The 12541-nt window shown below is 35.4% G+C and overlaps 1 protein-coding gene across 1 annotated transcript in view; it reads left to right on the top strand.

Annotated features, from left to right (window-relative positions):
• The first annotated feature begins 9531 nt into the window (after window positions 1-9531).
• LOC106876599 (cardioacceleratory peptide receptor) overlaps window positions 9532-12541 on the top strand; it is a 62609-nt gene continuing 59599 nt past the window's right edge. The window contains exon 1 of the mRNA XM_014925211.3: window positions 9532-9724. Within this exon, the coding sequence (XP_014780697.1) occupies window positions 9554-9724 (171 nt within the window). The 5' untranslated portion in view covers window positions 9532-9553. The remainder of the gene's footprint in view (window positions 9725-12541) is intronic.

The following is a 12541-nucleotide window of genomic DNA, read 5'->3' as shown; positions in this document are numbered from 1 at the left end:
GTTTTGAATGTTAACTACAGTTGTTCCGATATATACTTAAAGGTTGATCTCTGTTAATGTTTTTAAAATTAGGTTTTGTGTAGATACATGTGTGCGAGGTGTGTTTTCCCCTATTCTATTGAATTTATGTGTGTGAGATGTTCGCTTCTTTCTATTGAATTATATTGGAAGAAGGTGTTTTGTCACCGCTGGTTGGTATTATGTAGCTAATTCTGTAGATTGGTGCTTCGAATCTGTTGTTCACATCAACAGACCTTCCATCATAATGCCCAGATAGCAGAAATTGTTCAAATCTACAACCTGCTGCTCGAGGAAAATTGGCGAGAATACTGTGGAACTGACGTGGTCATCCATTTTGGCCTGCAGTATTCAACATCTTTAATGTAAGAGAAGAAACTAGAATGTGAAACCGAATCTTTCTTCCCCATTAACTAATCTCAAACGGCAGGAAACTGGCACATTTTTTCATAATGTTGAATAGAATGCCCTGCGATATTTTATGCAGCAGCTTGTTCTGTGAGTTCAAATTGCATTAAGTTCAACTTTGCCTTTTGTCTCATAAAGTACCGGACAAGTACTCGGGGCTTCTTTTCTCTTCCGTCTTACTCTTTCTGTCTTGGGATCAGCTCGCTTAATGTGGTCATAGAAGGGACGTTCAATCTTCGGCTCTAATAAGTTTCTCGCGCTCAGTTCTAGAGATACCATACGAAAGATTTGCATCTCGCATTACTTCAATACTCTTGTATTTTGATTGATGCATTGATTCCGGGTACTGTCCCTCGGGGAAATAATTCGATTGTAGTGTGGTATGTGATGGCTGGTATGTCATATGTGAGTCGTTCTTTGTATTGTGTGTATGTAGCGGGATGGCTAGCATATGGGTATGCTGTGTGGGGTTGTGTAATATACAGTGGGTGTGTGGCGAATAGGGACTGCTATATAGTGTGATGAGTAGTAACTGGTACATAGTCTGGTGTGTAGTGGCTGCTATATAGTGTGGTAAGTAATAACTGGTATGTAGGGTCTGTGTGCTCTGTGTTGTTTGGCAACTTGTATATAGTATGTGGTACTTTGCGATGTGTGTTTTATATAGACCTGTGCAGCTAAATGCTTGTTGTATGTGGCTATAAGTCTTGTCTGGAACTTGCTTAATTACGGAACCTTCCAGTTCTGCCTTCCAGCAAACACGAGCCAATAACAGATCTGCCATGCAATTGTTCGATCTGGTAAAATGAACAGCCAACTGTCTCCCAAATCACACACAACGTTCTTTACAAATAAGAAGGAAGTTATCAGACGAGGGCGTAGCTGTGTGGTAAGAAATTTGCTTTCCAACATTATCACACTTTCCAATATTAACTCTAATGTATGGATGGACACAGTTTGGCGTAGTTTGAAGAAATGACGGAATGGTCACGTGTAGAACGCCAACAAGATATAGTATGATCACTCAAGGAGGACTTTGGATTAATCAGCAGTAACAACAACATGAACAACAAGAATGTCAGCTATTCCAGTTTTCTGAATTTTGGAAAACACGCCAGAGATACCTTCTGCATGAAAAATATATAGTTACGTATAAGCTAACATACATAATGCGGTGAGTAAAAACGAATTGTTAATAACTGAAATTACATCCAAAATACGAAGAAAGGTAATTATTGTAAATGACCATTCTTGTACAGATTGTCAAGGGAGACAACTTCAAAATTTTCATTAAAACTTAAATGAAGGGAAATAGAGGTGGATGAGTCTGATCTTTGATATTTATAGGGACAACTCAGCACATGCTTCGTTGTTATTAGACCTCCTCAGTGAAACAGTCTGACACATGACTATTGGAAACAACTGAGCAAGATTTAGAGAAAATAGGTTTTGTGTGAAAATATATTCCCTAATTTAACAATTTTAAATAATGATACTGGAAAATTTATCTTTAATTTCTTAAAATAATAACATTAGAAAGTTCTAATGCATGCAAATAAGAAAATAATGATGGCTCCAGCATAGTTTCATGAAAGCGTTAATGGTATAAAACCATTTTCATTTGTTATGAGATTTCACAGTTTATTAGATTTCTTGCAAATTCAATTTTTCCTTTGAATGTTCAAGCTTAATTGTTAAACGCTTTCAAATGAAATTAAGAGAAATGAATGCGAAGCAATGCCTAATACAGTATATTCTATATATATATATATATATATATATATATTCAACGGAAGAAATAAATTGAAGATTGAAGAGTTCCATGCTGATCACATTTCAAAAAACTAAAACATAGTTAAGTGTTCAAAACCGTCCCTAGATAAGTATTTCAAAATGTAGAGATAAAGAGACCTAACTAAAGAATGACATTGTACCTAATAATAATAATAATAATAATAATAATAATAATAATAATAATAATAATAATAATAACAACGTTTCTCTAAAAGAACTGGAAAAACTTTCAAAATACAAAGACCTGGAAATAGAGGTAATTCGAATGTGGAATCTAAAAACAGAAACAATTCCTATTATAGTAGGTGCCTTAGGTATAATAAAAAAATATTCAGACAAATACATAACAAAAACACCAGGACTTACAAATATGTATAACATACAGAAAATTGCACTACTGGGCACTGCACACATCCTACGCAAAACACTTTCAATACAGTAACCATAAGAGCACCACAGCAAACCACAGCACATACTCAAGGCGCACAGAGCTGCGCTCGGTAATGAAGTGAAAGCACGTTATAAAAATAAAACTACTGAACAATAATAATAATAATAATATAATCATTTCCACTATAAGTGCAAGGCCTGACATTTGGTGGGAGAGGGTTAGTTGATTACATCGACCCCAGTGCGTCACATTGGGTTTACAAAAGCATCGAAAATATGCTCATACATATCCATTTGTTTGACAGATATCGACTCGATTTCCTAAATATGTCAATGTGGACTTGGAGCAACCACGATCGTCCTTTTAGATCGTAGTTAGCGTATTTGTTAAGATAACAGACGAAGATATTTTTAAGGGTAAACATATCATAAGTTTGTGATTTTCACTGTTGCCTTAGCTAGGAATCATAGACAGGGATATTATTATCATTGTTTTTATGGGGGCGGCGAGCTGGCAGAGTCGTTACCGTGCCGGACAAAATGCTTGGCTACATTTCGTCCGTCCTTACGTTCTGAGTTCAAATATCCGCCGAGGTTGACTTTGCATTTCATCATTTCGGAGTCGATAAAATAAGTACCAGTTGAGTACTGGGGTCGATGTAATCGTGTTATCTCTTCCTCCGAATTCCAGTTTTTGTGCCTTTAGTAGAAATTATTATTATTATTATTATTACAACTACTACTTACTACTACTACTACTACTACTACTAAGATGGCGAGCTGAAACACCGGAAAAGATGCCTTGCGATATTTGTTCCGGTACATTATTTTCTGAGTTCAAAACTAGCGGGATGAACTTCCCTTTTCTTATTCCAGGGTCGATAAAATACAGTAATGGTGAAATAGAGACTTGATCCTCCTTTCAAAATCGTTGTTCTGTTAATTTGATTAAAGAGAATTCTTATTTCTTAAAAATCTTAAATTTGTTTCTTTTACTCTTTTACTTGTTTCAGTCATTTGACTGCGGCCATGCTGGAGCACCACCTTTAGTCGAGCAAATCGACCCCGGGACTTATTCTTTGTAAGCCTAGTACAAATTCTATCGGTCTCTTTTGACGAACCGCTAGGTAACGGGGACATAAACACACCAGCATCGGTTGTCAAGCAATACTAGGGGGACAAACACAGACACACAAGCACACACACACACACACATATATATACATATATACGACGGGCTTCTTTCAGTTTCCGTCTACCAAATCCACTCACAAGGCTTCGGTCGGCCCGAGGCTATAGTAGAAGACACTTGCCCAAGATGCCACGCAGTGGGACTGAACCCGGAACCATGTGGTTGGTAAACAAGCTACTTACTACTTTTAGAAAACCTTTTGTATCGCATCAGCTGCGGCTGTCACACCTTCCTTCCTCCTGTACATTAGTTGATCGAATCTAAGAAAGGTGACACCTGTCACTTTCTGGGATTTGATTAGTGCAGTGTTGGCCTGACAATATCTTAAAGATAGTTCTTTCATTCCTTCTCCCCCTCCCCCTCTTCCTCTTCCTCCTCCTCTTCCTCCTCCTCTTCCTCCTCTTCCTCCTCCTCTTCCTCCTCCTCTTCCTCCTCCTCTTCCTCCTCCTCTTCCTCCTCCTCCTCCTCCTCCTCTTCCCCTCCTCCTCCTCCTCCTCCTCCTTCCCTCCTCCTCCTCCTCTTCCTCCTCCTCTTCCTCCTCCTCTTCCTCCTCCTCTTCCTCCTCCTCTTCCTCCTCCTCTCCTCCTCCTCTTCCTCTTCCTCTTCCTCCTCTTCCTCCTCCTCTTCCTCCTCCTCTTCCCCCTCCTCTTCCCCCTCCTCTTCCCCCTCCTCTTCCCCTCCTCTTCCCCTCCTCTTCCTCCTCCTCTTCCTCCTCCCTCTTCCTCCTCCTCCCCTCCACCCTCCCTCCTCCTCCTCTTCCTCTTCCTCCTCCTCCTCCTCCTCCTCCTCCTCCTCCTCCTCCTCATCATCATCACCATCATCATCATCATCTACCACCACCCTCATCATCATCAAATCACTTTTTTTTTGCCACTCTTTTATGTAATCGTTTTTCTTATTTTTTGTATTCTCCTCTTCCTTCGTTTCCTTCTGATTTCCTCTTACGACAAACCAGCTGAGATTTGAATGCAAAAAAAAAGCAGGGAAATGAAGCTATATCCATTAACATTCAATCGGATCTCTCGTCTTTTGAGGCACAGAGATTAGCTTTTATTTATTTGTCTCGCCCTATTCGATAATCGACTGGTGTATCGATGTACCTTTCTTTGTCACGCAACTTTGTTGGTCTGACTTTTCTCCGCCAGAAAATTTATATTTAGCGTGTGTTCTCTTTGAGTTAGCTCGTCTTTCATAAAAAAGCTGAAAAGATAAATCCGACTTTGGTGAAATTCGAACTCAGAGCGTAGAGGGAGGGAACATTTAAATATGAGCAAGATTCAACGCTGTATCGTTCTCTTTCCAATAATGAGAAGATTCAGGCAATGAAAATATAATTAGGTTTTCAACAATACAATTTGGTGCTTCACATACTCTATTGAGTTTACGCCATTGAGAAAACCGAATAGACGAGCAACCAAAGGAAAAAAGGCAAAAAAAAAAAAAATAAAAGAAAAAAAAATCCATCGAAGCCATTCATTTAATGTTGGCTGAACAAAGACAATTTACCTTATATCATTTCTATATGTATACTTATATGCGTATGTATATGTATATGTGTGAGCGTTTATAATATATACACGCATATATATACATACATATATGCACACACATCATATATATATGTGCGTGTGTGTGTATGTATAAATATATATATTACACACACACACGCATATATTTATTTACATGCATATATAATGTATGTACATATTCTATTTGTGTAGTACATATATAAACATGCATGCTTCTATCTATGTGGTTGTAGGTATGTGTGTGTATGAATGTGTGAGCGTATGTGTGTATATGAGTGTGTATTGGTATGTGGATGTTTGTATGGATATACACACACACACACACACACACACACACACACACACACACACACATATATATATATATGTATATATATATGTATATATATATATATATATACATATATATATATATATATATGCATATACAATAAAAGCGATGTACGTGTAAGGTGTACGTGTACACAAAGAGAGAAAGTAAGAGAGAGAGAGAGAGAGAGAGAGAGAGAGAGAGAGAGAGAGGGAGAGAGAGAGAGAGAAATGTAGAGAACGTGCCGCCCCATTGTCACGTTGGCCCAATAAGATATATATCTTGAGTATTTGTTAACAATGCAATGTAGGATAACCACCATCATTACGACCACTACCACTACCACCATCATCATCATCATCGCCCTCATCATAACTATCATGATCGCCATCGTCGTCGCCATCAACAAGCAACAATGTGGGCAGCAACAGCAATATGTAGAAGCAGGAGTTGTGGAGAACAATAAAGTCCCTGGTTTAAAGAGGAAAGGTGAAACCTGAAAAGTGCAACAGTAGAATGTCTTGCTCAAGGAAAGAATGTTTTATAAAATGGACGGTTGTGTTGCTGGGGGTTGGGCGGTTAAAAGTGCACTACACACATGCATACACATATGTATATACACATACATAATACACGGATATATACATTGTTGATGTTGGCACTCCGTCGCTTACGACGACGACGACGAGGGTTCCAGTTGATCCGAATCAACGGAACAGCCTGCTCGTGAAATTAACGTGCAGGTGGCTGAGCACTCCACAGACACCGTGTACCCTTAACGTAGTTCTCGGGAGAGATTCAGCGTGACACAGTGTGACAAGGCTGACCCTTTGAATTACAGGCACAACAGAAACAGGACGTACCAGTTAAAACAATATTTTGCACTTCTTGCATAATTCTCAAATAATTTTCAGTTCCTTTTTTTACCATTTCAAGTGCCCTTGAGATGCCACATTTTTTCGATTTCAATAAACAAATCTTTACACTTTCTGATCTTGTCAACATCTTTTGCCGAGACATTATAATCACAACGAATACTCATATATCGATCAAAAAACAGACTTTATTGTTTTGGTCTTTCACAACTATATCCGGTGTAATAATTTTTATGGCTCTGTGTGTATGTACTGGAAAGTTCCAAAGAATCGTTACATTTTCTCCCTCAGTTACAGCCTCAGGGTAGTGCTTATATCTCTACTTAACAGTTTGGATTTTATAATGCCGACATATTAACCAGTATAGATGATGATGATGATGATGATGATGATGATGATGATGATGATGATGATGATGATAATGATGATGATAATAATAATAACATTATTATTATTATTATTATTATTATTATTATTATTATTATTATTCAGTAGTTTTATTTTTATAACGTGCTTTCACTTCACTACCGAGCGCAGCTCTGTGCGCCTTGGGTATGTGCTGTGGTTTGCTGTGGTGCTCTTATGTTTACTGTATTGAAAGTGTTTTTATCATTATTATTATTATTATTATTATTATTATTATTATTATTATTATTATTATTGAGTGAGAGAGCAGAGCATGCCATCAAAGTGACACTGGGGTAAAATATACGAAGCCCAGTATACCCATCATGACTCCCCGTCTGATAAGGGTACACTAGGCACATGCATCACAACCATATGTGCGCGACATGGTGATCTCATATCAAGATAAACAGCGCATGACCTCGCAGGTGGGGCCCAGTTAGAATTTTCTTCAGGTCGAGTAGACCATTCCGCTCAAAAGGTCCTTGAATAAGGTTTGTTTAAGGATGTAGAGCAAAGCACCCATGTTTCCAAAGGTGAATTATTCAAACCCCCACCAAGGGACATGCTCAACTGGTTAAGGTCAAACAACTGACAAGCAATTCTGTGGTATTGAGCAGAATATTTGCTGTAGCCCATCTTTTATACTAAGACAATTATTATTATTATCATTATTATTATTGTTCAGTAGTTTTATTTTTGTAACGTGCGTTCACTTCACTACCGAGCGCAGCTCTGTGTGCCTTGGGTATGTGCTGTGGTTTGCTGTGATGCTCTTATGGTTACTGTATTGAAAGTGTTTTGTGTAGGATGTGTCCAGTGCCCAGTAGTGCAATTTTCTGTATGTTATATATATTTGTAAGTCCTGGTGTTTTTGTTATGTATTTGTCTGAATATTATTATTATTATTATTATTATTATTATTATTATTATTATTATTATTATTATTATTATTATTATTATTATTATATTTGCCCAGCGATGATCTTGTGAATACTGGCTCGTTTAATTGTTCCCTTGTCAAGTTATGTAACCTCAGATAGTACTTTCCGCAGGATATTTTCTGTTCTCAAAAGTGTTGTATATTGTAATGTCATGATACTGGGATAAATTCCAATTATACACATTCCAATTATATCGGAATTTGTTGTGAAATTTTGGTTTTTTCCGAGGATGGAGAGAGGAGTTACAGAAAATTCACTCTAGTGGGCTTTGTTTCCTCGTAACTTCCCCAAAAATTCGTCACCGACCCAGGTACCCAATTATAACTGGTACCACGCTTGTCTTCTTCTTCTTCTTCTTCTTCTTCTTCTTCTTCTTCTTCTTCTTCTTCTTCTTCTTCTTCTTCTTCTTCTTCTTCTTCTTCTTCTTCTTCTTCTTCTCCTCCTTCTTCTTGATGTTGTTATTCTATCATTTAATGGCTACGTAGGGGTCTATCAAAAATGTTTGACGGGACATGTGGATTATACCACCGTGATTATATAAAACGGAAGGTGAGACAATAGAAGAGGAGATATTAAAGATTTAATAATGTAAAATATGTATATATTATGCTTATACATATGTGTATGTATATACGTGTGCATATGTGTATACATATATATGTATATATGTGTATATATATGTATATATATATATATATATATATATATATATATATATATATATATATATATATATATATATATATATATATATATATATATATATATATATATATATAAGAATTTAAGGATTGGAGAAAACGCATGTTATAATTGCATATTTTATTCCTACATATGTTTCAAAGGATTACAACCTGTGTGATCCATAGGGATCTTTGATATTAAAATTGTAACCTTCTCATCAAGGAAAGCATGGAATCATCTTAAACGTAAGACATTATGACCGATTATGAAAACAATAGATGGATAAGGTTATTGGTTTCTATTAACCCATTTATTCTATCAGAAGAATTTTTATTCATTAAGATAGAAGAAATACACATAATTATATATATATATATATATATATATATATATATATATATACATATATATATATAATTTTATTAATAATATAAATATATATATATATATATATATCTTTATATATATATGTATGTATGTATGTATGTATGTGTGTATGTATGTATGTCTATTTACGTGATACTTTTATATTATACTTTTGATGCTATATTTTGTATTAAATAAATTTTTTTATGTTGAAATAACTAGTCTCACTTCCAAGTGGCAAAGGTTCATTTTGAAATCATTAATCTCACTTTGAAGTAACATGTTCTAACTTGCAATTAATAACAATATAATTAAGACAACACCTAATTTTTTTCCATTTTTTTTTCTTTTAGAGATTGACCAATATCGCAACGTCATCAACAACATCAAGAAGAATATCAGATGCAGTGTGGAAAATAAGCATCTATCTATCTATCTATCTATCTATCTATCTATCTATCTATCTATCTATCTATCTTTCTATCTATCTATCTATCTATCTATCTATCTATCTATCTATATATATATATATATATATATATATATATATATATATATATATATACATATATATATATGTATGTATATGCGCATGAATATTTAAATATATATAAATATAAGAAGAAAAGAAACCAAGCATGAAGATTTATTCCGAAGCGAATTTGTTGAACAATAAGCTGATTTGGAATCTGTCTGATCAAACATCAACAGAGATTACAACAATCAACATCGATTATACTTTGGATTTATTCGAACTCACAAACAATACGTTACTGGAAGAGGGAAATAAAAATATGTATTTCTATAAGGTAAACATTGATTTTGGTTGTTATCTTAATTATTTTTGAAACGGTGGTGGATTGGTTGAATCGTTAGAGCGTTGAGAAAAATGGTTTGCATTATGTAGTTACGGCTCTTTTAGTTGTAAGTTCAACCCTTTCAATGATTAACTTTGCAATTTCCTCTCCCTGGATCGATAGTATAAAGTCTCACTCAAACACTGACTCAGACGCATTCGTATACGAAACGTCGTAACTTTCAGTGTTAGCTCTGAATTCTATCGAAAATCTGTAGAGATAAACTGAATTCGATATAAAGACCCACCCAAACACTCACTCTCTTGAAGCATGTGTATACACTCATTACCTAGTTTTTTTCTACCTTCAGTCGCATTGCTTACCTAAACGTATACGAAATGTCGTAACTTTCAGTACCGGCTCTGAATTCTATAGAAAATCTATACAGATACACTTAAAATGCTGACTCAATAAGATCACATATTTACCTCCAATCGAAATTTTTGGTTTAGTGCCTATTATGCAAACAGATAGTTTGTGTGTGGGAAGCGATACGAGATCATTTATTCCAAATCTAAACATGGGACCACCAAATGGGAACATTTTTCCTAAGTTCAAATCAGTACTACGTAACTTCAATTTACCTCACAAAAAATTAGCGACGTAGATACGAAGAGTGCACCATCTATGATAGGATTTTAAAATACTTGCTTAAATCAATAAGATAATTAAAAAAAAATATGGACGATTGTCAACTGAATTCGAAAACTTTTATTAGTGTAACATTATAATTACACACCAACAAAACTGGTGACATTCTCTAAGAATGAACAAAGGAATGAACTTGGTTTAAAATGTATTGAATTAATAGAAAATAAAGTATGAGGGCGCAGGCCTGGCTGTGTGGTAAGAAGTTTGCTTCCCAATCACATGGTTCCAGGTTCAGTCCCACTACGCGGAACCTTGGACAAGTGTCTTCTACTATTGCTCCAAGTCGACTGAATCCTTGTCAGTAGATTTGGTAGACGGAATTGTGTGATTTTGTGTCAGCTTGTCCCTACCTCCACTACTTGATAACTGGTGTTGGAGTAACTTAGCTGTTCGGCAAAAGTGATCGATAGAATAAGTACCAAAGTTTATAAAAATACGTAGTGGGGTCGATTCGTTTGACTAAAATTTTTTTCAAGGTGGTGCCTAAGTATGGCCGTAGTCTAATGATTGAAACAAGTAAAAGAAAAAATTTTGGCAAAAAAGTTAAAGAAATTTGAAAAGTCTTTCAGCGGAATATTCTAGTTTATGATACCATTGTGAGATGGTATAAAACAATTCAGTGTTATAAAAAACAAATGCTGCCTTTGAGCAATTCAGTAAAATTCCTCGTGGATGTTAAAGACATTTTCTTTATGAAATTAATGAACCAAAAAGAGTTATACGATGTGGAATATTTGGTTGATACCACTAGTTACTTGTATGATCTAAGTTTGAGTTTATCAGACCGGAATAAGATTCTTTTCTTCTTGCTAATATCAGGGGGTTTCAATGAAAACTGAAACTGTTCGGAACTTAACTGAGGAAGCAAAAATAAAAAATAATAACACTTTATGTTAGACGTATCAACTCTGAGCGAACGTAAAGCAGAATCGATGGTAGAAGTAAGCTGATGTGAAGGTTTCAATCTTTCCGATAAATTTTTAAAGAAAGTGTTTCAAATCTTTAGCATTACAAAGATACAGAATTTTTTTTAATGTGACGACAGATGAATTACCATATACCTTATGTTAAGCCATTTATGATAGGATTATATTTTGATATCCAGATTTAATAGATTATCTGTTTGGAGATTTATAAATTCTTAATAGTGAAAAAATTCTCTTTTGAATATTCTTACACTGAAAATGGCGACAATATTTTCCACTACTAGGGCGGCGAGATGGAAGATTCGTTAACACGCCGGGCAAAATGCTTAGCGGCGTTTCGTCCGTCTTTACATTCTGAGTTAAAATTCCGCCGGGGCTGTCTTTGATATCATCTTTTTGGGGTCGATGAAATAAGTACCAGTTGGAAACTGGGGTCAATTTCATCGACTTTTCCCCTCCCCTAAAGTTGCTGGCCTTGTACCAAAAACAATATTTTCTACCACTTATCGATGAGAACAGGGTTCTCTTTTCCAATTCAACAACACCTGTTTATTTTCTGAGGTTATAAATAATAATCTTAGAAACTGAGAAGTGCTGTGCCATCAGTTCCAGCTAAAATTTCCAAAACATAGTAGAACTGAACCTTCTCATCAGTATGCAAGATGAGTTTAATTAAATCAAAAACATTACGTCATTATGTCTTCGGTGTTTCAGCATCAAAATATATCTAGTTAGTGAATTATAATTCATGCTTTTAAATTTTGGCACAAGGCCAGCAATTTTAGGGGATGGGGTAAATCGATTACATCGATGCCAGTGCTTAACTGTTACTTATTTTATCGACCCCGAGAGGATGAACTACTGTTCATCCTCTCGCGGTCGATAAAATATTAAGTTAGTATTACAAAGACACAGAATTTTTTTTAATGTGACGACAGATGAATTACCATATAGCTTATGTTAATCCATTTACGATAGGATTATACTTTGGGAATTTACAAATTCTTAATACTGAAAAAAAAAGAAATTCTCTTTTGAATATTTCTGCATTGAAAATGGTGACAATATTTTCTATTACTAGAGCGGCGAGCTGGCAGAATTTGAACTCAGAACGCTTAGACACGAAATGCCGCTAATCATTTTGCCCGTCGACCAGCTCACCGACATTAATGAATTTTAGTTAATGATAATT

This window comes from Octopus bimaculoides, chromosome 23 (assembly GCF_046866305.1).
Source record: "Octopus bimaculoides isolate indiv1 chromosome 23, ASM4686630v1, whole genome shotgun sequence".
Lineage (NCBI taxonomy): Eukaryota > Metazoa > Mollusca > Cephalopoda > Octopoda > Octopodidae > Octopus > Octopus bimaculoides.
This window is presented reverse-complemented; position numbering and strand designations above follow the sequence as displayed.